At 41.9% G+C, this 22,412-nt stretch overlaps 1 protein-coding gene across 5 annotated transcripts; it reads left to right on the top strand.

Annotated features, from left to right (window-relative positions):
* Positions 1-123: 123 nt before the first annotated feature.
* Positions 124-21,350, top strand: LOC120575348 (zinc finger CCCH domain-containing protein 7B-like). 5 transcript variants are annotated; one of them, XM_039826073.1, is made up of 23 exons: positions 124-199; positions 1,098-1,165; positions 1,307-1,343; positions 3,205-3,402; positions 8,302-8,466; positions 9,012-9,092; positions 9,507-9,566; positions 9,844-9,898; positions 10,036-10,208; positions 12,136-12,823; positions 13,231-13,292; positions 13,393-13,486; positions 13,824-13,985; positions 14,993-15,207; positions 16,328-16,428; positions 16,557-16,738; positions 16,918-17,003; positions 17,392-17,546; positions 18,880-18,985; positions 19,377-19,485; positions 20,079-20,215; positions 20,345-20,514; positions 20,893-21,350. In XM_039826073.1, exons 2-23 carry the CDS (start codon positions 1,107-1,109, stop codon positions 21,071-21,073), a joined length of 3,276 nt encoding a protein of 1,091 aa, XP_039682007.1. In that variant the 5' UTR covers positions 124-199; positions 1,098-1,106; the 3' UTR covers positions 21,074-21,350. The 5 variants fall into 5 exon arrangements, with proteins under 5 accessions (XP_039682007.1, XP_039682006.1, XP_039682003.1 ...); XM_039826072.1 differs by lacking the exon at positions 124-199 and adding an exon at positions 208-297; XM_039826069.1 differs by lacking the exon at positions 124-199 and adding an exon at positions 336-962.
* Positions 21,351-22,412: the final 1,062 nt, after the last annotated feature.

Below are 22,412 nucleotides of genomic sequence, written 5' to 3'. Positions count from 1 at the left end.
TACAGAAAAAGGCGGGCAGGTTGGCGTTGGCGACGTGACAAACGGGCGCAATCCCGTGAAACTGTCGCGTCGTGCTCGTCACGCGCACACGCACACGCACACGCCCGCTCGCTGCAAGAGTTGAGTTGTGTTGAATTTTTCCCTAAGCGAGCGACACACCGTGCAAAAATAATGAACAAGAGACGGATTATTGCTCTTTGTGAGTTCACTAAAATATGAAACTGTTTTCTAAACAGTTCTCATGAGACAGCGGGGCTTTTGCTTGTCAGAGCATCGGCACAAGCCTGGATTTATCGGGTAACGTCATATTTATGACTATGCTAATTTAGCTAACTTCCGCTATCAAACAGTGGTTAGGAAAGACCAGGGTTGCCACTATTTGTTATAAATCGACCTGTGATTAGGGATGTATGATACAACAGTCAGCTAATCGCATTCAGTTGTATGGCAGGGAAACAGTAGTGCACAGAATCCCCATGGTTACCACGCATCGATCACGGTGTGTACGCGCCGGGAATGGTGCCTGACAGACTGTACTCAGGGCTACTAAAGCTGTGGGTTCATTAAAGGGCCAGTGTGGAGGTTTGCAGCTGGCTCAGTACTGGGGCTTCTGGGAATCGAAACTTATCTGGGGCTGAAGTCAGACACGAGCATCGACGGGTCCCTTCCTCCTCGGCTCGCTGTTTATCAGCGTCAGCTCGGCCTCTCGTCTGCTTTAAGTGTCTGCGTCTCCTCCCCGCCTTGGACACTAAATGACACGCGTTTAAACTTTTCGTCGGTTCAGTGAACTTCCTCACTTCATTGGGTAGGTGCGCCTGAAGTTGGCCCTCTCGCGCCACGAAAGCCAAGGGAAAACAAGCGGGGTCAGGGGGCTTTGCATGCTGGATGTATTTAATACTGAATTAACACGAACACAGGCTCGGCGACATGCTCGGCGAGTGTCTTTGCACGGGCTGACAAAGGTGGTTGTTTCTTGATTTCTTGTCTTGAAGGAAGTGGGCGTACACCAGCTAAATTTCATAGGCACTATATATCAACACTAACATCACTCGGTCTTTGCTGCTTAATCCACATTGTGGTCTCTTTCTTCTCCCCAGGAAACAAGCATGGACCCTGCCAGACAGAAGCGCAAGGAGGAGATAAGCAAATCTCTGACATTTATACAGTAAGATATTTTATTATTTTTACTTGAGTGCACCCTGACCGAAAGTGAAACCTACCTGCTCTAGCCCTGAATGACTCGTATCCTTGATAACTAAGCTGTCTCCGTATACATTTCTAAACAAGTTTACATGTTGTGTTCTAGGTCTTCCCTGGCTTATCCAGAGCCCGAGGGCTACCAGGTACCAGCTGTTATTACAAAACACAATGTTCTGTCTTTCTCTGTTTCTTCACCCTTGCCCCCTGGGTTTCACTTGGTTATAAGTTGGTTATAAGTTGTTGCTGAAGTCACAGCCACTGTGATTTTCTGTTTTGCTTCTCCGTTAAATTCCTCTTTTCTTTCCTAACATCTTTCTGTTCATTCCTTGCTGCATGTAAAATCAAGGACTGGGCACTTTTCCCTGCATATTTTGCTCATTCTTATCTTGTAGGCCAGAGGTGTCAAACTCAATTTCACTACGGGCCACACTGGAAACTAAGAATGACATCAAGGGCCAGACATGTTTAGTTTATTCACATGCTTTTATTTCATCGAAAAAGTCAAGGTTCTTTTACTGGATTATTGCGTGTCTAATATAGTCTTCTCACTTACAGTTTGGTCCACATAAAGCCCCCAAAAAGTAACTTCGCCATCAAAGAAAAAAGCGACAAAACATTTCGTAAAAAGCAACAAAAACATTGGAGAAAAAAAACGCCAGAAAAAGTGCCAAAAACATCAGGAAAAAAAGGCACAAAAAGCATCTACAAAAGTGACAAAAACTTCTGAAAAAGCTACAAAAACTAGACGGGCCAAAATGTATTGTGAACCTAAATTGATATACGGGCCGGATCAAAATCTTCAAGGGGCCGGATTTGGCCCGCGGGCCTCGAGTTTGACACGTGTGTTGTAGGCAGTGTTGAGCTTCAGATTATTTTCAAGTCTGGCTTTATACTCACATTGAAAGTGTTGCTGTCATCATTCCTCCTCTACGTACAACAATCAGCTGTTGGATAGATTGAAATTTTGCACAGATATTTATCATCCCCAGAGGATGAATCATGCTGACATTTCCTTTAGCGCCACCATAAGGTTAATATTCTTCTTTTTGTTAAAGTGACAGGTCTTTAAAATGATTTGATGGATTGGAACCAAACATTGATGGTCTGCAGACGATGTAACTTAATGACTTTGGTGATCCACTGACCTTTCCAGACCAGGGGTATGACTAAACACTTTCTGAACTAGGGACACTCTCATCAGCCTCAGCTGTATTTTGTGTACACTACCTGCAGGCTGCTCTGCTGTAAGTTAGAAGCAACTTAGTAATGTACTGTCTGCCATACAACGCATTAAGCAGACACACAGACTTTATTTATCGATTTTAAGATTCCAGTTGTTTTTGTGTTTGTTTGTATCAGCCATGTGACTCCACCTACTTGGCGCACCGCAGGCGTACGCCGGTGGGGTAATGGTGCAGACACGGTAAATGTTGGCATGCTAACAGGCTAAATTTAAGATGGTGAACATAAACGTACCTGCTTAACTTCAACATTTAACATTTGTCATCGTGAGCATGTTAACGTGCGGAAGTTAGCATTTAGCTCGAAGCACCGGTGTGCCTCTGTGCAACCTCACAAGAGGTGACTAGCGTGGCTGTCCTGTAGACTCAGTGTTGTAATTCAGACTTCTGAGGCTTTGTATTATTTATATACATTGGAGTTATGATACAAAGGGATCACTTCAGGGCCAGTATGAACAGGACGAATGATTACAACGACCAATATGTTGGCCGTCATGGTGTTTTCGAAGCCATGTCTAACGCATGTGTAATGTTATGTGATCATGCCCAGAATACATAATCATTCTTAAAAGCTGTGGGTTTGGCCCATTTTAGTCAAGATAGGGCCTAAAGGTTTTGGGACATCTTATTTGGTTCTTTTGTAATGTTTAATATCTCTGTTTTTGTTTATGTATGCACCAATCACCAAGGGAAATTCCACGTCCGTGTAACTTCTTGTGGCAATAAACCCTTTTCGGATTCTGATTTCTTTTCGTCCTCCCAGGACTTCCTGACCCGGTTAGTGTGCAACCTGCTCGATGAGGGGAACGCCTCGTTCAAAGACAGAGACTGGGAGCAGGCGGTGAGAGAGTTCAGTGAAGGCTTGAATGTCTCATGCTACGCTGCAGCAGAGGAGATCCAGATCCCTGAAGCTTTGCTGGAGAGCCTCTATGTCAACCGGGCTGCTGCCTACCACAGTATGGTGAGTTACAGCCGTTTCTGTCAGTCTCAGTCAGTGGTTACCTTGCACGGCAGCTGCACACATGTTCACGCAAGGTTGTGTAGCGTAGCGTGTATGTGTGGTTCATTAATTTACATTAAATAATATTTAATTTATCGTGAAGTGCTTGCACTCTATGTTGGTTATCAGAAAGAGTTGTTAAATGTTTTAACCACCTTTTTAAATTCGTGGGCACCAGTTCTATTTTATTAGGAATAATTAATAAAGAACAGCTGATGAGACATACATTTTCAGTCTGATCATTTGGAGGTCGATCTTGCTACGACAGATCTTAGTTTAATACACTTGTTGGACAGATCCTGTAGTAGAGAATTCACATAACCAGGTTCTTTATAAATGAATGAGTTTATTTACCTATTGAGTAGATACTAACATCAAAATAATAAGCAATGAATAAAAAAAACGGGTGTGGCGTTAATACAGAATTAACACGTTAATGATAACAATGAATGAAGCAGCTATGCAGCACTGAACAAATTGACCGTAACTTAAATTTAAGGGCGAATAAACTAAGTAGCCCTAACACCCTTTTATGGGAAGCGGGGATGGATGGAAGGATTGAGAACACGGCCCCAGGAGGAGACGACGAAGGATTGCAGCAGTTGTTTTGCCTCAGTGATGGAGCTTGGCCTCCGGCTTTCCCTCATGGCGACATGGCCGTTTGGTCGTTTTGTTCCCCATCTGCAGCCGCAGATGAAGAGATGGCTCACTGCCAGATGGCGATCGCAGTTTAGGTGCTGGTTCGTTGGGTTTGCGACTTTGGATGAGCTGTAACACTGAGATGAGGAATAGGATTTGCGTTGAGCTGGGAGTTTTCTCCTGCATACTTCTTCTGGGGCTTTGTCTCTCCCCCACTTCCTACTTCCTCTGTGAAGGGGTCACAGTGTGACTTGATCAGACTTGGTGGGGCCGACCCCCCCACCCCCACACACACACACACCTCCCTCCCGCTGAGCCTCCCATTTCTCTCTCCTTTGAGTGTGATGGATCAATGTCCCTGTGGGTGTAAAAACTATCTCTTTCATCCTAAAAGAGATGCTCCAAGGCGTCTGACAATTCTCAGAGGATGAGGGAGAAGAGTCATAAAAGTGGGGATTTACTGTTCAAATGTTTGTCTTGATGTCAGTCTGGACTGATATCCAGTTTCACAGGTCAGGGGAACGCAGGAATTTCCACCAGACCTTCCAACGTAACAGTTCAGTGTAACAAACCGTCTGGCTCGTCATGTTAAGTCAGTTGTAGAGCCAGATAAAAACGGATCAACCAATAAGAATGACTACCTGCATCCTTTTACTCTTTTAATATACAATAATATGCCAGATGTTACTCCACTACAGCGTGTGTAATTAGAAATATTTTTCAATATATAAATTCTGTGTAATTTATTATGTTGCAACAGGGGGAAGCCCACACATAATACAACGCAGGGAATTGCCCCACCAACACCAAGGCAATACATGAATGCTGTGAGAGAGGGGGAGAGAGTTCATCAGGGAGGTTTTTAGCATGGGTTAAAGGGGAGGCCAAGGCATATCTGGGAGAACCCAGGAGTAAATCTTAGAGTAGCATATTGCAGTACAGAGCAGTGAGCACAAGCTAATAACCCATAAATATTTATAAAGAAGACATAACAATTACATTTTCTTTCCGCGGGTTGAATTACATTTATCTCCACAAGTCCAGACCGAAATATCACAACAACTATTTTATAGATTGCCATTAAAGTTTATACAGACTTTCATGGTCCCCAGAGGACGAATCCTGATGACTTTGGTGATCCCTGACTTCTGCTCTAGCGCCATGATGAGGTTGACATTTCTGCATTAACTTGAAATTTTGTCGGGGCATATCGCTCTCAGGAATTATTGTAATAACTCTAATAATCTCAAAATTTTTCCTCCAGTGCAATCATCAGGTCACCATTTCAATTTGTCCAATAGTTTATGTCCAAATACCACTGTACTTCGTCTTTAGTGCAAATTGGCAAATGTTAGCATGTTAACATGTTAAACTAAAATGGCAAAGTAATAAACAACACTAACAACATGTTAGCATTTCCATTGGAGCATGTTAGCAAGCTGACATTAGCATTTAGCTCAAAGCACTGATGTACATAATTATAGCAAACTTTTTCTAGTTTGTTGATAAGAGATAATTTGGAGTTCTAAAATTATGGGGATGTTGCAGTTAGAGCTGGTTGATATGGAAAAAAAATCAAATATCACGATATTTTGACCAAATAGATCGATGGCGATATTGTAGGGTTGACTATTGGTGCTTTCACAAAATATTAACACAATGAGAGTTGTGATAAATAATCCCCAATAATGTGGATACAATGACTAAGTTGGTAAAGGCAAATGATAGAACAGCTAGTAAGTCTGGTCAGAAAATTCACATCACTTTACTGTAATGCAGCCTTTAAAATCAGGAAAAGACAACACTTGTGTGCTATCACGATATAAAAAAATTTAAGACGATATCTAGCTTTATATATCGATGTTGATATAATATCGCTATATTTCCATCGCACTCACTTGTTTGGGCTTGCGAGCCGGCCAAAGAGTTTTGATTGGATGGCGAGCCGAAATGGATGCCAATAAGATTCAGAATGGAAAGTTTACTTTTAAAAAGTTGCCAAATGGTTTCATTGACAAGACCAAAGTGATCTGTGTGTTTTGTTGTTGTGAACTGAGCGATCATCGCAGCGCGTCTAGTCTAAAATAGGCCTTTTTCACGGCAGACATGTTGACGTGTCATAGTAGGAAAAGTGTATTCAAAACCATTACTGATGGCTGGATTCCACTTAGGAGAGGCCCTGGTATTAAACCATTAATGATGGCTGCATTCCACTTAGGAGAGACCCTGGTATTAAACCATTACTGATGGCTGCATTCCACTTAGGAGAGACCCTGGTATTAAACCATTACTGATGGCTGCATTCCACTTAGGAGAGACCCTGGTATTAAACCATTACTGATGGCTGCATTCCACTTAGGAGAGACCCTGGTATTAAACCATTACTGATGGCTGCATTCCACTTAGGAGAGGTCCTGGTATTAAACCATTACTGATGGCTGCATTCCACTTAGGAGAGACCCAGTGGTAGGGGGTGGGGGGGGTGTGGGGGTTTGGGGGAGGGGGAAAAAAATGGAGGGGGTTTTTTCCCTTAAAAAAGGTCCTGGTATTGGGCATGCTGACTCACTGAAATAGCTTACTGGGACACTGGATGGAATGGAGCCATGGTTAAGGTTATCAATTTCAGCTGTGCTTTTCCTACTATGACAAGTCAAAATGTCTGCCGTGAAAAAGGTCCATACCAGAGAATGTCTAATAAGGGGAGAACTTCCACTCTTGGGAAAATTCCGGGTTGGTACAATGGGGCTAATAGGGAGTGAGATAGGGAGTGAACAGGCTCTCCATAGACAGGCTCTGGTCCATACCACTTGATGGCCAAGCACACAGGTGATGAATTCTCCACCCCCTCGTCAAAGCCAGGTGACAATAGATGACTTCAGACAGAAGCACATGGATACCACAACTAAGAACAAACTTACTGCAGCCATAGCAAAATGGGTCCAAGTAAGAATGTTAGTGTGAAATTGAACACTACAGTATGTGCCAATGTTGTTTTCAATTAAAAAAAAAACATTTGCACAAAGCAAGCCGATCCACTTTTCCAAGTTGATAAGAGCATTAAAATGAGAAAAAAGAATGGGACAAAAAGAAATCAAGGGACATTTAGAATAGATAAAAATGTGCGATTAATTGCGAGTTAACTGTGACATTAATGCGATTAATTGCGATTAAATATTTTAATTGTTTGACAGCACTAATAAAAAGATAATGCATATATTACCTTTTGAAATAGAAATGGTTTCAACTAATAAAGAAATCCATATCTACTCATCAGGCCCATCAGGCTGGTGATCATCCCACTGAGGCAGTTAGGGGTTAATGTGGCTGTCCAAAGGTCTATGGCATGCATGAGTCCTCAATCATCCAGCCAAGCCCTTTGTTGACCGACTGTCTACACCGATACATTCATATCCGCACTCCTGGGAAAACAATTGCACAACATTTTCGCGATGTCTACTTTAGTAAAAAATAATACTTATGTTGGAGATAAAAATGTAAAAATCAGATTTCTGGTTTTATCCATAGTATATTTAGCTGATATATCTCAATATCAACATTTAATTCAACACTGGAATCGTAAAAACGAAACCTTTGACGGTCAGCAGCCGTCTCTGATGTATTGTAAGTAAATAATGTTGGAAAGAAAAAGAAGAAAAATACCCTTATGTCCATTCAGGCAAAACACAATGCTGAGTTATCTGTAAATCAGATTATTTAAGTTATACCTACAGCTATTAACAATATAACAAAATGTGGACACTAATTGTTATGATAATAGATGGACTATGAACTCAGTGTATAACCAAGCGGCAATAAAGTGTAGCAGAAGTGCCAAAAACCGCAGCTTGATTAGCCACTTGAGGCTGGCTCCAACATGGAGTCAATCCCCATAGACCCCCATGTTAAAATGCCCACAGCGGAATTAAACATGTTTGCAGCCTGTTTTTTTTTTTTTGTCTCTATAGCTAAATTTCCCCTTCATGATAACTGGGGGTGGGGGAATAATTAAGGGTGTGCTTTGAGCGAGCGGGTGCACGACAAATGGCGGGAAAGTTGAGAGAAAGGAAAAAGAGACTGTGCTGTCGCGTCCGTGTGTGCGTGCGTCCTTGAGATGTGTAACTCGTATAACTTCTGTTGTCAGTTAATTGTAGCGTTGACCGGAATATGTCAGACTGACCTGCCGGTTTTTTTACCCATGTCCTTCACTTTAATCTCTCACAGGGGGAATACGATCAGGGCGTGAAGGACTGCGACGGAGCTCTGAAAGTATGTAAGGACAGCCGCAGGGCGCTGTACAGGAAGGCTCTTTGTTTGAAGGAGCTCGGGAAGTTCAAGGAGGCCTACAACTGCACAACGGACTGCCTGCTCATCACTCGTCTGGTAAAGGAAAGCGTCGATGCCAAAAGGTCTAAGAAAATGCTGTCAGTAGGGCCTTAATGTAGGGTCGGCCTCAAGCTATCCCAGTAGAGTGTGCCCCCCATGTCGGCAGAGTCCATAGCAGCAGCCTGGTTTTCGAGTCCGACCTGTGACCCTTTGCTGTGTGTCATCCCCCCTCTCTCCCCCCTTTCCTCTCTATCTGCTAATCTATCTAATAAAAAAATGAAAAAGCCCTCCAAAAAAGGGCCTAAATGTAAACCGCTTATAATGTATCACCCTTCAAAAAACAGTTGGTGGTGGCTGAGTTTATGGCCTTTTTTTGGTACCTGAAACAGATACAATATCATGTTGTACACATTGTGTAAATTGAGCTCTTGTAAGAATCCAAATCTTTTTAGCCACCTCTAGCAGCATGGCTTGAGGGATGGCAACGTTCTTCGGCCAGTCTACCACTACGGTCCAGATTAAAATACATCAACAACTGTTGGATGGATTGCCATGGAATTTTGTACAGACGTTCACGTTCTTTTCTTTTTCTGTTTAACTTCTAACAGGACAAACAGGTGAATGAGCTCGCACAGGAGCTGGCCATCCATCTGGGACTCAAAAATCGAAAACCCTATGTCAGCACAAAGGTTAGTAAAATTATTATTGTTTGATTTTCCTTTTCACTGAGGAATGCAAAAGAATAATGGTCAGATAGGATGGAGTCTAAGGGTGGGCAAGGATAAAATCCTATATCACGGGAAGTCATTTCATAATAGACTATATTTTTAGTAAAGTATTTGGATGAAACAACCATTTTTGATTATCCAGTGAATTGAATACCTTAAGAACCACATTGATGCCAAAAGGTTGTTGATTAAATATGCAATGCAAGGGGCTAGTAGCATCCAGAGATATTAAAGAAATTGCTACCACGGTATTTACGGTAGAGAGAAATCTATGATGGTAGCCCAATTTCTATCGTCTGCATAAATTGTCATATTGCCCAACACTAATGCAGATTTGTGTCTCTTATATCTTGTCTGTTACTTTGTCTTTCCTAGGACCGCTCACTTATCACGAGAGGTGTCACAAATGGAAACATGACTGCTGAAGCCATCAAGGCAAGTTCCATATTATCTCTAACATTCACCACCGTATATTAAAAAAAGAAAAAGTTTACATGTATGATTCCTTCAAAGTTCCAAATCACAACATTTACCAACAAATGGTTTTACTTTCTTAAATGAGAAAACCTCTCAGCTGACAGTGATTTTATCACAGAATCAGTGATGCATGTTATCTGTTTTGCAGATTTGTTGAGCCTTGACTCATCTTCACAGATATTGTCAGCTCCTCATTTATTTGTGCTTAATTAATGATTTTCCTTCTCGCTTTCAGGTGTCTGGTGCTCATGTAGGAAATGGTATGAATCCTCTGAGTGGCCTGGCACCAGGTGTGAATTCTTGACTTTGACTTGATCGTAACTGGGTTGCATTCACAATACTGGCAACATGTATGTTCTTTAAATATGTGTACAAAATAAATTACAAGTAAGATCTAACTATATGTTTTCTTACTGCTTTTCATCAGTCAGCTTTCCCAGCATGCCTCAGTCCCCCATTCCCTCGCCCGCTCCCAGCTGCCTCCAGCCTGCTGTCTCCCCAGCACCTAACATGGTGGACACTTTGGACGACTGCGAGCGGTTGGGAGATGACTTGGACAGCCTGCTCGACTGCTTCCCCGATGATCAGGAGCCAACTGAGGTAAAGTCTGTGTTTGGGCTGCGTTTATCCTTGCAGACCAGTAGACTAACTTTTGTCGCTGATATGGAATGAAGGCGTCCTTGGTTGTAGAAGATTACGAAGCTGGAAGAGCATGTAATGATAGTTTAGTATTGTGCAAGTCTTTAAAAGTTGAGGAATTACACATATAAGGCCCTATTTTAACGATCTAGTCGCACGGCGTGAAGCGCCTGGCGCACGTGCGTTTAGGGCGTGTCCAAATCCACTTTGGCCAGTTTAACAGCGTAAAAAAGGGTCCGTGCGCCGGGCGCATGGTTCAAAAGGGTTGTACTTAGTGTCTTCATAATTCATAGGTGTGTTTTGGGCATAATGTGCAATAAACCAATCAGAGTATCATCTCCCATTCCCTTTAAAAGCCAGGCGCGTTTGGACTTTGGCTGTACATTGCTATTACGATGGCTGATTTGCACCGTAATATTTTTATTTGTAATCTTTTGTGTGTGTGTGTGTGTGTGTGTGTGTGTGTGTGTGCGTGTGTGTGTGTGTGTGAAACAAGCATAGTGTGCGCACGCTGTGCACGAGCCTAGGCACATTTTACTAATGTGCTGTTAAAATAACAATGAAATGCTGAGTTATTGACTTTAGACCAGGTTTTTGTTGGTCAATGGCGCGATTACTACCCGCTGCATCAAGATAGCAATACTCCCAGAATTCACCTGAACACACCTCCCTGTAAGACCAGCACGCCCATGGGCGCAAAGATGGGCGCAGGTGCATTTGCTATTTAAACGACGCGGGTCTTAAACTAGCGTTGGGCTTTGCGCTGCGCCGGGTGCAAGATAGGGCCCTTAGTATGGAAACTTATTTTTTTGTTCTTCCAAGAAACATGTTTTTTTTTCATGCTTAAGCTCATTTACTAAAAATTGCATACATTTTCAACTCGAGTTGAATCTTGACTTTGCATACCTAATCCTTTTAAAGAAAACATTATTTTCCCTTTTTATCTATAAACTGAAGTCATTCTTACGTGGTGAAGGAGTTGAAATGTGGACTTTGAGCTTCAGTATCTGATATTTTGAGATATGACCGCTCTGCCAAACAGCATGAACATTGCGAGTGATTAAAAATTAAGCCCAGAAGACAACAGCTTTAAGCAAACATTGAGCTCATGAAACCGATAATGTACCATTTGATCGCTCTTTTTATTTAAAAACATTAGAAATGGATCCACAAGGTAAAGAAACGGTAGCAGTTAGACTTTAAAAAGGATAAAAAGCATTAGATTTTCCTTTTTTAAAGGTCCCATATTATGCTCATTGTAAGGTTCATACTTGTGTTTTGGGTTTCTTCAAAATGTGCCGGTAAAGAAGTGCACAGCAAGTTTATCAGAGCTTTCCCACTGGAAACAGCTGTCTGCCCTAGCTAGAAACGATACAGATGAGTGTGTGGGCTATGAAACCAAAACAATGAGCTAAATAAAAAAGCTCTGCAGATGTGAGGAGGCAAACTGCAGACTCGGGTGATGATCCTCTGTGAGGTCATCACAACAAGTGTCCCCTTTCACAGTGCACTCAGACATTTGATCTGTTGCTTATGAATAATCTTGATTAATGCGGCTTTAAGTATGGATGATTTGTCATAAATAATCATTTCAGAATCATGTTGCTATTGTCAGCCAACATCCATCAAAACCAATCATTTAATTGAGCTGTCGTGACACTTTTTTCACATTTTCTTTTCTTTACATTCTGTCCCATGTCCAAAGAAAAAAGGAAATTCCCACACACACTTGTCACCTCTGCATTGCTTTGACACGTGAAAAGTGTACACGTGAATTTTCTTTTGTTCTTTCGAAATGGATCTTTGGGGGAATTATTTTTATTTATTTCTTTTTTGCATTAATCTTTACTCAATTTTCCTCCTCTATGTTTTCCTGACCCCCACCCAGGCAGCATTCTCAGACCCCAGCAGGACATCCACCTGCGAGCACACAGTTCCTTCGGTCCTGCCCGCCCCAACGCCCCAGCTGCCCCCGGCCTTCTTCAGCTCGGCCGTCAGCCACCTCAACTCCCTGGACTCCTTTTCAGGTGGTGGGTGCAGCACCACAGCTGTGACACTGGATGCTCTAGACGATCTCCTGACCTCTGGAAGTGGAGGTGGCGCGGGCACTTCAAACCTAGCACTGACCTCCGTGGCGCTGAATACTCTGGATGGCCTTGATGCTCTGGATAGCCTTGATGCTCTGGATAGCCTTGATCCTTTGGGTGGCCTTGATGCTTTGGGTGGCCTTGATCCTTTGGGTGGCCTTGATGCTTTGGGTGGCCTTGATGCTCTGGATGGCTTATTGGATACGACTCCAGTTGCTGCTGCTGCTGGGAATGAGTCCAAAACAGAACTGGACGAAGGGGAGAAGTCCCTTGACGATTTGCTAGATGAAATAGATCCCCTGGAGGCCGTCTCTGATCCAGGTGGTCCGAGTGGTGAAGTCCCCAACGCTGGTGTGATATCTGTGGACCCGCTCAACGTCCTTGATGCCCTGGACTCGTTTCCCTCAGTGGAAGGTGTTGTGGCAGCTTTGCCAGCAATCTCCATCGGGGGAACAGGCCTGGACTCGCTCTCCAGTTTCAGCTCACCTGGTAATTATGGTTTTATTGGCAAAGCAGGAGGCCTGTTCTTTTGAGGTCATAACAGCAAATAGCAGATCAATCAAAAGAGTGATGATTATTTCTAACATTGTTTCATTTGAAGACTTCTAGAGCCCTTAGAAAGTGAAAGTATGGAGTATTTTACATGAAATTAAAATAAAAAATCAGAAAGACTTAACATCATTTTGCCCAGTTACACTAGGAATGTATGACCGACGCGCAATGGGACATGGGAATAAACAAAAAAAAACAGACACCTGATTCGAATTTCAAGTGACTTAAAGAAGTGCTCTCCTTTTTTTTAAAAGACTATACTGGTTATTGTACATGTTTAAGCCCATTTACTACAAAGTGTGTACACATGACATGTATACATCATTTGAATTTATTTTGTCTAGGTATCGCAAGCTCTCTTACTGCTGCAGCTCCAGTTATGCGATCTCCAAAGAAGAACTACAAAGTAAGACTGATTATCTAGGTTGTGATACCTGCTCTACTGTTGTCTGTTTTGTTAACTGAAATGTTATCAACTGAAATCCTATTCTTATCATGGCAAAAAGGAGAAGAATAACCAAGCGCTGGGGGCAGTTTCTAACCCGTTGTCCTCCACTCATGAGTTCCTGCAGGCCTGCTCTGCCTGTTTCCCTCGGAAAGGTACGTCAGCTGTCCAACCCCCGTCTCAAACTAACTGTAGTGTAGCAAGAAATCCCCATGGTCCTGCTGCTGGCGGTGGTTTTCCTATCCTGGCAGGTTAATGCCTTTTTGATATTCCTTCTTTTGAGCATTTCTTGGAAGGACCTTGTGCTTTGATCTGCATCCTGGAGCCCTTCTTTTTAACATTGCCAAGGCCAAGCTAAAATGCAAAAAATCTGTTCAGAATACGCCAGTGGAGATGGCAAAATATCTTTTGCAAATTTGTAGATCTTCAAAAACTGAACATCCAGTCCTACGTTTTTGTCCTTTTTTTTAATGTCTTAATTTTCTTCTCCAGGTAAAGGCATATATACGTATGTTCACAAGCCAGACCTGGTCCACAGCTGTGAGCGAGACATTCTGTTATGCAGACTAAAGGCAGGCTATCCTTCGGAGTGGACCCGAGTGCGACAGATGCCTACCTGGACTTCCTTCAGTGGGCCGTTTGTACTTTGCAGGGGTAAGGATCTCAAAATCGAATGGATGATTGATATCAGGATCCCCTCTGACTGTTAACTGTTTTAAATTAATGCACTAAATTAAATGGAAAAAAGAAAATCTGTACGTCTTATTTACAACACTGAGTGTAGTCCTTCTGTGCCAGGTTCTGAACACCGCAGGATGGTGCCGTAACAAGTACTGTCAAGTTGTGGCCTCCCCGTCGTCCATTATTTCCTGATAATGGACGTCTTGTTGGGCATTAACTCTTGTTGCATGGTAAAAGAAAAATAGGCTATACAATCTATTTCTTAACTGCTACCGCATTTTAAGTTGCTAGTGCAAATTTTAAGCCATTTTGTTTTCTGCTAAGTTTGTGGCCCTCTGCTGGACGACACTCACAGCGGAGAGCTACGTGACAAATGCCACAATATGTGTGGACGGCAGGCCTCCGAGTATGCCAGGCAGACACCCTGCTGCGGCGAAGAGAGGCTCTGACCTACACTTAGCATACAGCTGCGGACTCGTGTTGGTCCCGCAGACGTGCTAGCAGTTCCAGGAAAGTGGCTGCATGTGTCCATGACAATGCATGCATTGACATCATGGCTGTGCAACTGTGATATGAACATTTCTATCTACTAATTGAAACCAAACATCCCATCTTTATGTCATGGCGATGTGTAACCATCTTTTAATTCAGTGACTATGGTTCCTAGACTGGGCAAACCAGCCCGATCTGCCGGCGATTTTGTGTGTGTGTGTGTGTGTGTGTGTGTGTGTGTGTGTGTGTGTGTGTGTGTGTGTGTGTGTGTGTCCGTGTGTTGTCCGTGTGTGTGTCCGTGTGTCCGTGTGTCCGTCCACTTTGGTCAGACAGAGTTGAATGTGAAGGAACTGTTGATGACTGGTGAATGCAGGGAACCCGTTAATGAGGGAACTTGTAATAATAATGAGTGATTAACGGGACTGTGTTTATACATACACACCCGTGGATGTGTGACCGAACGAGCTCTGTATTTTCTTCCGTGTCAGAGCTGCTGAAGTCCGGGGATGTGGGCCTGTGTAAATACGGAGAGCAGTGCACGTTTGCCTACAACCAGCTGGAGATCGACGTTTGGACGGAAGAGAGGAAGGGGACGCTGGACAGAAACCTGCTGTTTGAATCCTCCGTTTTCCAACTGGACCCTGTAAACAGCATCATCCGCATCATGCAGGAGAACAAGGGCATGTTCATTTCCCTCTGTCAGGTTAGTGCTTTTATAGAATTATTATTCAAATCTCTGTTTTACTTAATTATATATATTCTTTAATTCTCTTTTATGTTCTATAATTTATTGATTATGGAAATTATGGACATTTTGTTTTATAAATCTTGCTGTTTACTGTATTCTAATACATATGTATGATACATTTGTATGTTACTATTCTTCTGTATCCTGTCGTATGTTTTGAAACTTAAAAAATCTACAATTGTTTTATGTACCCCAGTCTCCCTTAAATTATGTAGGGGAAAAAATACTTTTTCAACAATGAAGCACGGTAATAAATAGATAAGACATAAAAATAAAATAGGACTTATTCATCAGTAAACACATGCATAAATGCTCAAATAAAAAAAGAAATTCATACATATTTAAATAAATGAAAGTTGAAAATAATAAAATAGTAATTAAATGTACAATAAAGTAATTAATAAATACATTTTAGTTACAGTATAAATGTCATTTATTTAAATTTCTACAAATGCCACATTTATTGATGTATTTCTACTTTTTATTTATTTGTCTACATTTATATAGGTTTGTTTCTATATTTTAAATTTCTACTTTAATATTTTTTTTTTAATAAAAGTATTCTATACTGTTTTTTTCTGTATTTGTATACTAGGTAATAATAATAATAATAATAATAATAATAATAATAATAATAATAATAATAACAATAATAACCTCCCTGTAAAGCCGGATAATCTGACCTTGTTAACACACGGGCATAAAAATCTATAAATAAATAAAAGTAGAAATACAGAAATATTTATATGTAGATGTGTTGTAATATGCGTAAATCCAAGTTCTTATAAATGATTCCATGTACTTATTCAATCTTATCTTATCTTAACTTATTCAATGCATTTTTGTATTTCACTCTGTCCAAGTTGTATTGTGTAATAAATTCATTAATTAAGTCTGTATCTGGAACATTGACACAGCATTTTGTTGCTTTCATAACAGATTTATTCATTAATCATTTGTTAAAATAGTCGTCTATTAATTTCTCCGTGTGTGTGTGTGTGTTTTTCTTTGTTCCTTTCATTCCTGTTGTTGGTCTCTTTTTTGCTCCTTTATTTGTATATTTCTGTCTCTCTAGGAATGCTATGACAGTAAACCTAGAATCATCAGTAAACGTTGTAGAGACAATCACACCATCTGCTCTAACTCGGATGCTCGCCACCCCTTCGATGCCAATAAGTGAGCGTGTTTACAGCATATGTGATGAGAGTCCTCATCCTCTTACCCTCACTCATCTCACTCATACGCTAACGCTTTACTTCTCATGTCTTTGTATCTTAAACACTCTCTCCCTCTGTGCCCTCCAGGTGCTTGGCATTTGTGGTGAGGACCCACAGTGTGAACTACAGAAAGGTCCGACCGCTGGGCGTCCTGTGCCACTTGGATCTGTGCCGGCCAGCCATCCGTTACGGCTGCCAGAGAGAGGACAGCTGCTATTATGCCCACTCCGTTATAGAGCTCAAAACCTGGAGGGTGCAGCGAGACACAGGTGCAGTCTATCAGACTCATGCAGTGGAAATAATAGAATCAAGAGCATTTTGAATTTTACTTGTTCACCTGAATACAAATATTAAAACACTGAAGAAGTGTAGCAATAGCCTGTGGTGTTTCTCTTACAATGAGTGCCGACTTTGTTTCTGTGTGTGTGTGTGCTCGTGTCGTTTTCAGGTATCAGCCCTGATGAGATTGTGAAAGTATCCACAAAATATAATGAGAAGCAGGAGCAAAACTCAAGCAAACTGAAAGGAAATAAAGTAAGAAACCGTTTTTATCATTTTTATAGTTTTATTGAAACAACCCAATGTTTCTCAGGCATACAGTATAGACCGGTTTGTTGTTGGTCAACTTGTCCAGTGTCCTGTCTGTTTGTTCTTATTTTTGTAAATGTTAAATCGGTGACACCACCTAACTTTTCACCTTTTGTGATTTATAGAGCGGTTGATGTAAGAGCTGTCACATTCATTATTAATATTAATTTTAAAAAAAATCTGTAATGATTGCCTAATTACACCGACATGAACCCCTTTTTTCAAATTGGTATATTTTAAAGATGATTTGGTAGTTGATTTTGGCAGATGAAAAGTGAAAGATGAAGGAGAAATGCTGTTAAATGATCACTTTTTTTCATTTAATTTGCATCAGTTGTCTTGTGGAGGTGCTGGGAGCAAATCAAGAGGAGGAGTTGGGAAGAGTCTGAACATGAACATGAAGTTTGCCTGTGCTCAGTGCTGGCGGGACGGCCATATCCATGGACCAGACAAAGCCCTCAAGTACTGCACTGCAAAGGCCAGGCACACGTGAGTCAAAATATTACATTTGCATAGTTCAGGTTTGGAAAATAGTTACTGTATAAACTATGGATCGACCGATACTGTTTTTTTAAGGTTGATACCAATACCGATTATTAGTAGTTAATGAAACCAATAACTGATATTTGGAAACTTTATGTATACAGTGAAAATGAAAATCTTTAAGTCAAAATTAAGATTTTGGAATGTTACAAAATCCAACGCAAAACTTAGTTTAAATGCTTTAAGCAGCTTTTTAATAAATGAGAAACTTTCAACATAATACCCAGTAAGAGATAGTTAGTCAGTGTAGAGGGAATTCTGTCTAAAATAAGGCCCTAAGGCCTGTCAAATCTGACTCCAAATTATTAATTTCCGCGCCGTCTTACATCGGACTTAAGTTTACCAGAACACAAGGATCAATCTGAGACGAAGAGTTCAGTTAAGCAAAGTTTACTGAGTCCAGCATAAGAGTTACAACACAGCTGTGGGTTCACAAAAACCAAGTCTAAGTTTCCCTAACGACAGACATGAAGTCAAAGCTTGGTCCACCAAATTCTCCGAAGTCCGAATGAGCTCCGATCTGTTCTCTCCCTCAAGCTTTTGTCCTCACAGGGTCACGGGGGGTTCTTCTTGTTTCTTAAGAGAAACCATTATCTACATGCACACACCAAGGTCGGGGCCTCCGTGTGGTGCAACTTCCTCTTCCGTTCTCACAACCTTCAAACTTTACCTTAACTTTCTGTGCATCAGAGGTCACCTGGAGTACTTTTAACCACTTCCTCAATGACACAGCTGAGCCAAAGTAGCTTACCTTTTTAATTATTTAACTTTATGCGTTATCAGGCAAATACAATGCTGATACAGATAATCTGCAAACTGCCAAAAAACAGCCCGATAATCGGTCTATCCATAGTATGAACATATCCATGTCACATTCTCAGTAGTCTGGCTACACAGATTAGTACATTACTGGGACAAAGCCTGACATCCCTCCTGCTATCTATTTTGCAAGAGCAGCGCTGCTGCATCTGTGGCTCAGCGCCGCCCAGGACAGTTGTGATTGATTTTAAAGAAATAAAAACAAGCCAGAGTGTTTTTCCGCCTTGTTATCCCAGAATATATAAGCGGTGTAGCCAGACCTTACTGCAGCACTGGCACAGCGCTGTGGAGATAGGTCTGGCAAAGAGATTCTCAAGCCTTCCTGATGATAAAACGTAAAATGTCGTCCACATATAAAACTGGTCAGTCACAGTGAGCCAAAATAAAACATCCATCAATTTTCCACCTCACAACTGGGTCAGTTTCAGCCTCTGTCCTCTTCTTGTGTTGTCATCTACAGGTGGACTAAAGAGAGATGGTTACTGCTGGTCAAGTCCTTGGAGAGAAGTAAATGGGTTCAGGTCCGACCGCTGCCACATACCAAGAACTTCCCTCTGCACTATGATGTAGGTGTGCTTCCTCTGCTCTCGTGCACTTTTAATTTGACGAGAAGTTTCAACCAAGCACTCTAGTTCATCGGTGTTTGGTGTTTTAAGCCCCCAACGTTGTCTTCCAGGAAGCGCTGCATGGAAGGCACTAGGTTTAGGGTTAGGTGCCTTGAAGTCGACGGTGGGGGCTTAAAACCCAATCGAGCTAATTCATCACAGACATTTCCACATTGATGAGCCAAGGTCTTCCCCAATCTTTCTTGAATTTCTTGTCTTTTAGGTTTACTATATTTTGTATATCTGGTGCTTTAAAAATGCTATTTGTAAAGTTGCCTGTTGTTGTGTCTGTTGAAAGTTTGTATTGCACATAATGATCTGTGTTTACCAGCATCACGTTTTCTCCTGGCAGATATGTACTCAGATTTTGGAGAAAAGGAAATGTAACTACTCTGGGAACTGCACGTTTGCTCACAGCCAAGAGGAGAAGGACATGTGGATGTATATGAAGAATAATGACTGTAAGTTATTGAAATAGTGCTTTTAAAAGAGCACTGATTTAGGATTGTACTCCTATAACATTGTCGGATTGACCATGGAGATATTGTCTTTTTTTTATTTCCTATTACCTGTCCAAACATGGGGCATACATTACCCACAATACAACTCAACCACCAAGAGTTCATTCAGAGATTAAAATGTGTTAATGGATGATGTAGCCGCAAGCAGAGGGCTACAGATACAGCTTTGAAATATCCAGAAATCTAGATGCAGGGTTTCCCGCAGAAAATGTGTTAGTTAAGGTGGTAGGGTGGGGACTGTCAGTCAGGCAATAGGGCATAGTGACCACAGTGGTGCCTGCCTGTGCAGAGGAAGTCTAAGCCCATACCGTGACAGCTTTCTCCTCACCTAGTTAAGGCGGCATGCCCGTCTTGCTCAGGCGGCTGCCTAAGCTGCAAAGTGCTGCGGGAAACTCTGAGATGGAAATCTGTAAATGTATCTTCTCAAATCTCACTTGAAGAGCACTGCGCCCAATCGTTTGGTCCTTGATTTGTTGTCTGTCTCATTGAACATCCTCAAAGTGATAATAAACAATTTGTATTTGTGCCTGTAGTGCGGGACATGCAGCAGATATATGACATGTGGCTGAATTTAACTGCCCAAAACCGGCAAGCGGATGGAGCCATGCTCACCCAGCCCGTCCCAGAAGAGAAAAACATTGTCATGCCAACTGACTATGCTGAGCTCATGGTGGGTACACATTTGTTTTTCAGTTCAATAAAGTCAAAGACCAAAAACAGCTGCACCAAACTTACACATCTTGTGTTTCCTGACATCTGTAAGAAGAAGATGATGATGCTTCTTTTTGTCGTATTTTAGAGTGGCTTCTACTGCCATCTGTGTGGTAAGCACAGTAACGGTGAGCGACAGTGGCAGCAGCACATCTCCTCTGAGAAGCACAAGGACCGAGTGTTCAGCTGTGAGGGAGAAGACGAAGCTCTGACGTGGAGCTACCGTTTCCCTGGCACTTGCTTTGAACTTTGCCCCAAGTAAGACTTTTTTCCTGGATCAGTTTTTAAAATATGGAGTGGTGCTGGTTTGAATCATGGGAAACCTGCCCCAGCTGTTTTTTAATGAAAACACTTTGATACCATATAGTAACTGCTCTACACCGAATGGAAGACAGACAAAGTTATCGTCTAGCTGGTGAAAATAGTGCAGCATTGGGCAGCTAGAGAACTGGATATTTTCCTCAAGAGTTGGTGGAGATCAAAACAGAGCTAGAAGACTGAAACATTTATTTACATTTGTTGCCAAATTCATGCTAATGTTGCTGTGTCTGCTGAATGTGCAAATACACAACTGTTTACAAACTGTATCGACTTTAGAAGGGTATGATATGTCAATGCTGTGTTAATGTTTGACAGGTTGGATGGCGGCTGTCCTGACGGTGTGAGCTGCGACTACGCCCACAGCTTAGAGGAGCTGCAGGAGTGGACTGAGAGACGGGATTTCCTGCGACGGCAGCTGGCCAAAGCCAGGGACGACATGCTCATCATGCCTGATGAGTGTGACTTTGGGAAGTACAATTATCTACTTCAGGACTGAGAAGACTTTTTCTTTTCTTTTTTTACTTTGTGAGCCATAACTGCCAAACTAGCATTCCAGTTTCTTAAATCATGACCCAAATCAGCAGGTGACATGATAAAACTAGCAGTATTTACAACTGTCCTGCCAAAAGATCACTTGAAGTAATACATAAAGCACATTAGAGTGCGGATCGGACCGCATTTTTCTGTCCGAGCCTGGCCCGCATCCGACAGAGCAGTAACCGAGCCCGACAGGCATTAAGATATTTATGTCTGAGCCCGACAGTTAAAATCTCATTTTTTTTCTCATACCAATGACACGTAAGTTTTTTTTGTGTGTGGAAAGCTTTGATTAAGCAGCTGTAGGAAGGCATTCGGAAATGTCAACAGATGAGCACATCCGCGCACACGGGGCAACAAGCGCACGTTAACACAGGCGCGCGCCTACATAATAAGCTGTTTTAAATTTAAAATGTTCACTGCCTTATCGCGCTGATGTGACCGAGCCCGACCCAAACCTGAACATCATTTTCTAAATATCTGTCCGAAAGTGGCCCGGCCCATCGGGTACCGTCGGGTCCCGTTGGGCTCGGGTCGGGTATCCCTCCTCTAAAGCACATGTATTTGCATTTCCAAACATGCGGTATACACTCTTTACTTTAAGTTGGTAAGAATTTGAATTTCTTCTGACTGTATGGAAACATACAGAGCTACTTCTGCTCATGTCTATTCAGCGAAAACATCAGTACAAAAAAGCATTCAGTGCTGTGAAAGTAAGGCTCATGTTGTTGCCACTCTGAGAAACACAGCAGATACAAACACACATCTTTGATCACAGAATATAAATAAAAGGTTCATATTTAAAGGAAAATTCCAGCGCAAACCTGTGTTATGAACCTAGGGGTTAATAACACATGCGTACCGAGTTGACCTTTCTCTGGGATATGTTTTCATGCTAATCAAATGTGTATGTAGCTTGAAACAAGCTAGCGCGAACCGCTGATTAGCTTAACGCTATGCATTCGGGGCCCTGGAAGAGTAAACTTTTTGTTGTTGTTGTTGTTGTGGTTTATACCACTAACAAGGCTCAAAATAACACCACACTTCAAGGGTAGCATAATATAAAGACATTACCTTGGGGTATACAGGCAATAACAGTCACAACCAGTCAAACCACGAACGCTGTGCAACCAGTAACATGACTGTTCGTCGTGACTGTTTTGCCAAGATGGCGATTGCCTGTATACCCCAAGGTAATGTCTTTATAATCTATCTTTTTAATAAACGGTCTGTCCACTTACAAAGTTCTCAATGCTTCGGTTTACATGTAGAGACCCTCATTATACTACCGTGGAAGT

The sequence above is a fragment of the Perca fluviatilis genome, chromosome 15, assembly GCF_010015445.1.
Source record: "Perca fluviatilis chromosome 15, GENO_Pfluv_1.0, whole genome shotgun sequence".
NCBI lineage: Eukaryota > Metazoa > Chordata > Actinopteri > Perciformes > Percidae > Perca > Perca fluviatilis.
The sequence above is the reverse complement of the archived record's forward strand: the minus strand, read 5'-3'. Positions and strand labels throughout refer to the sequence as shown.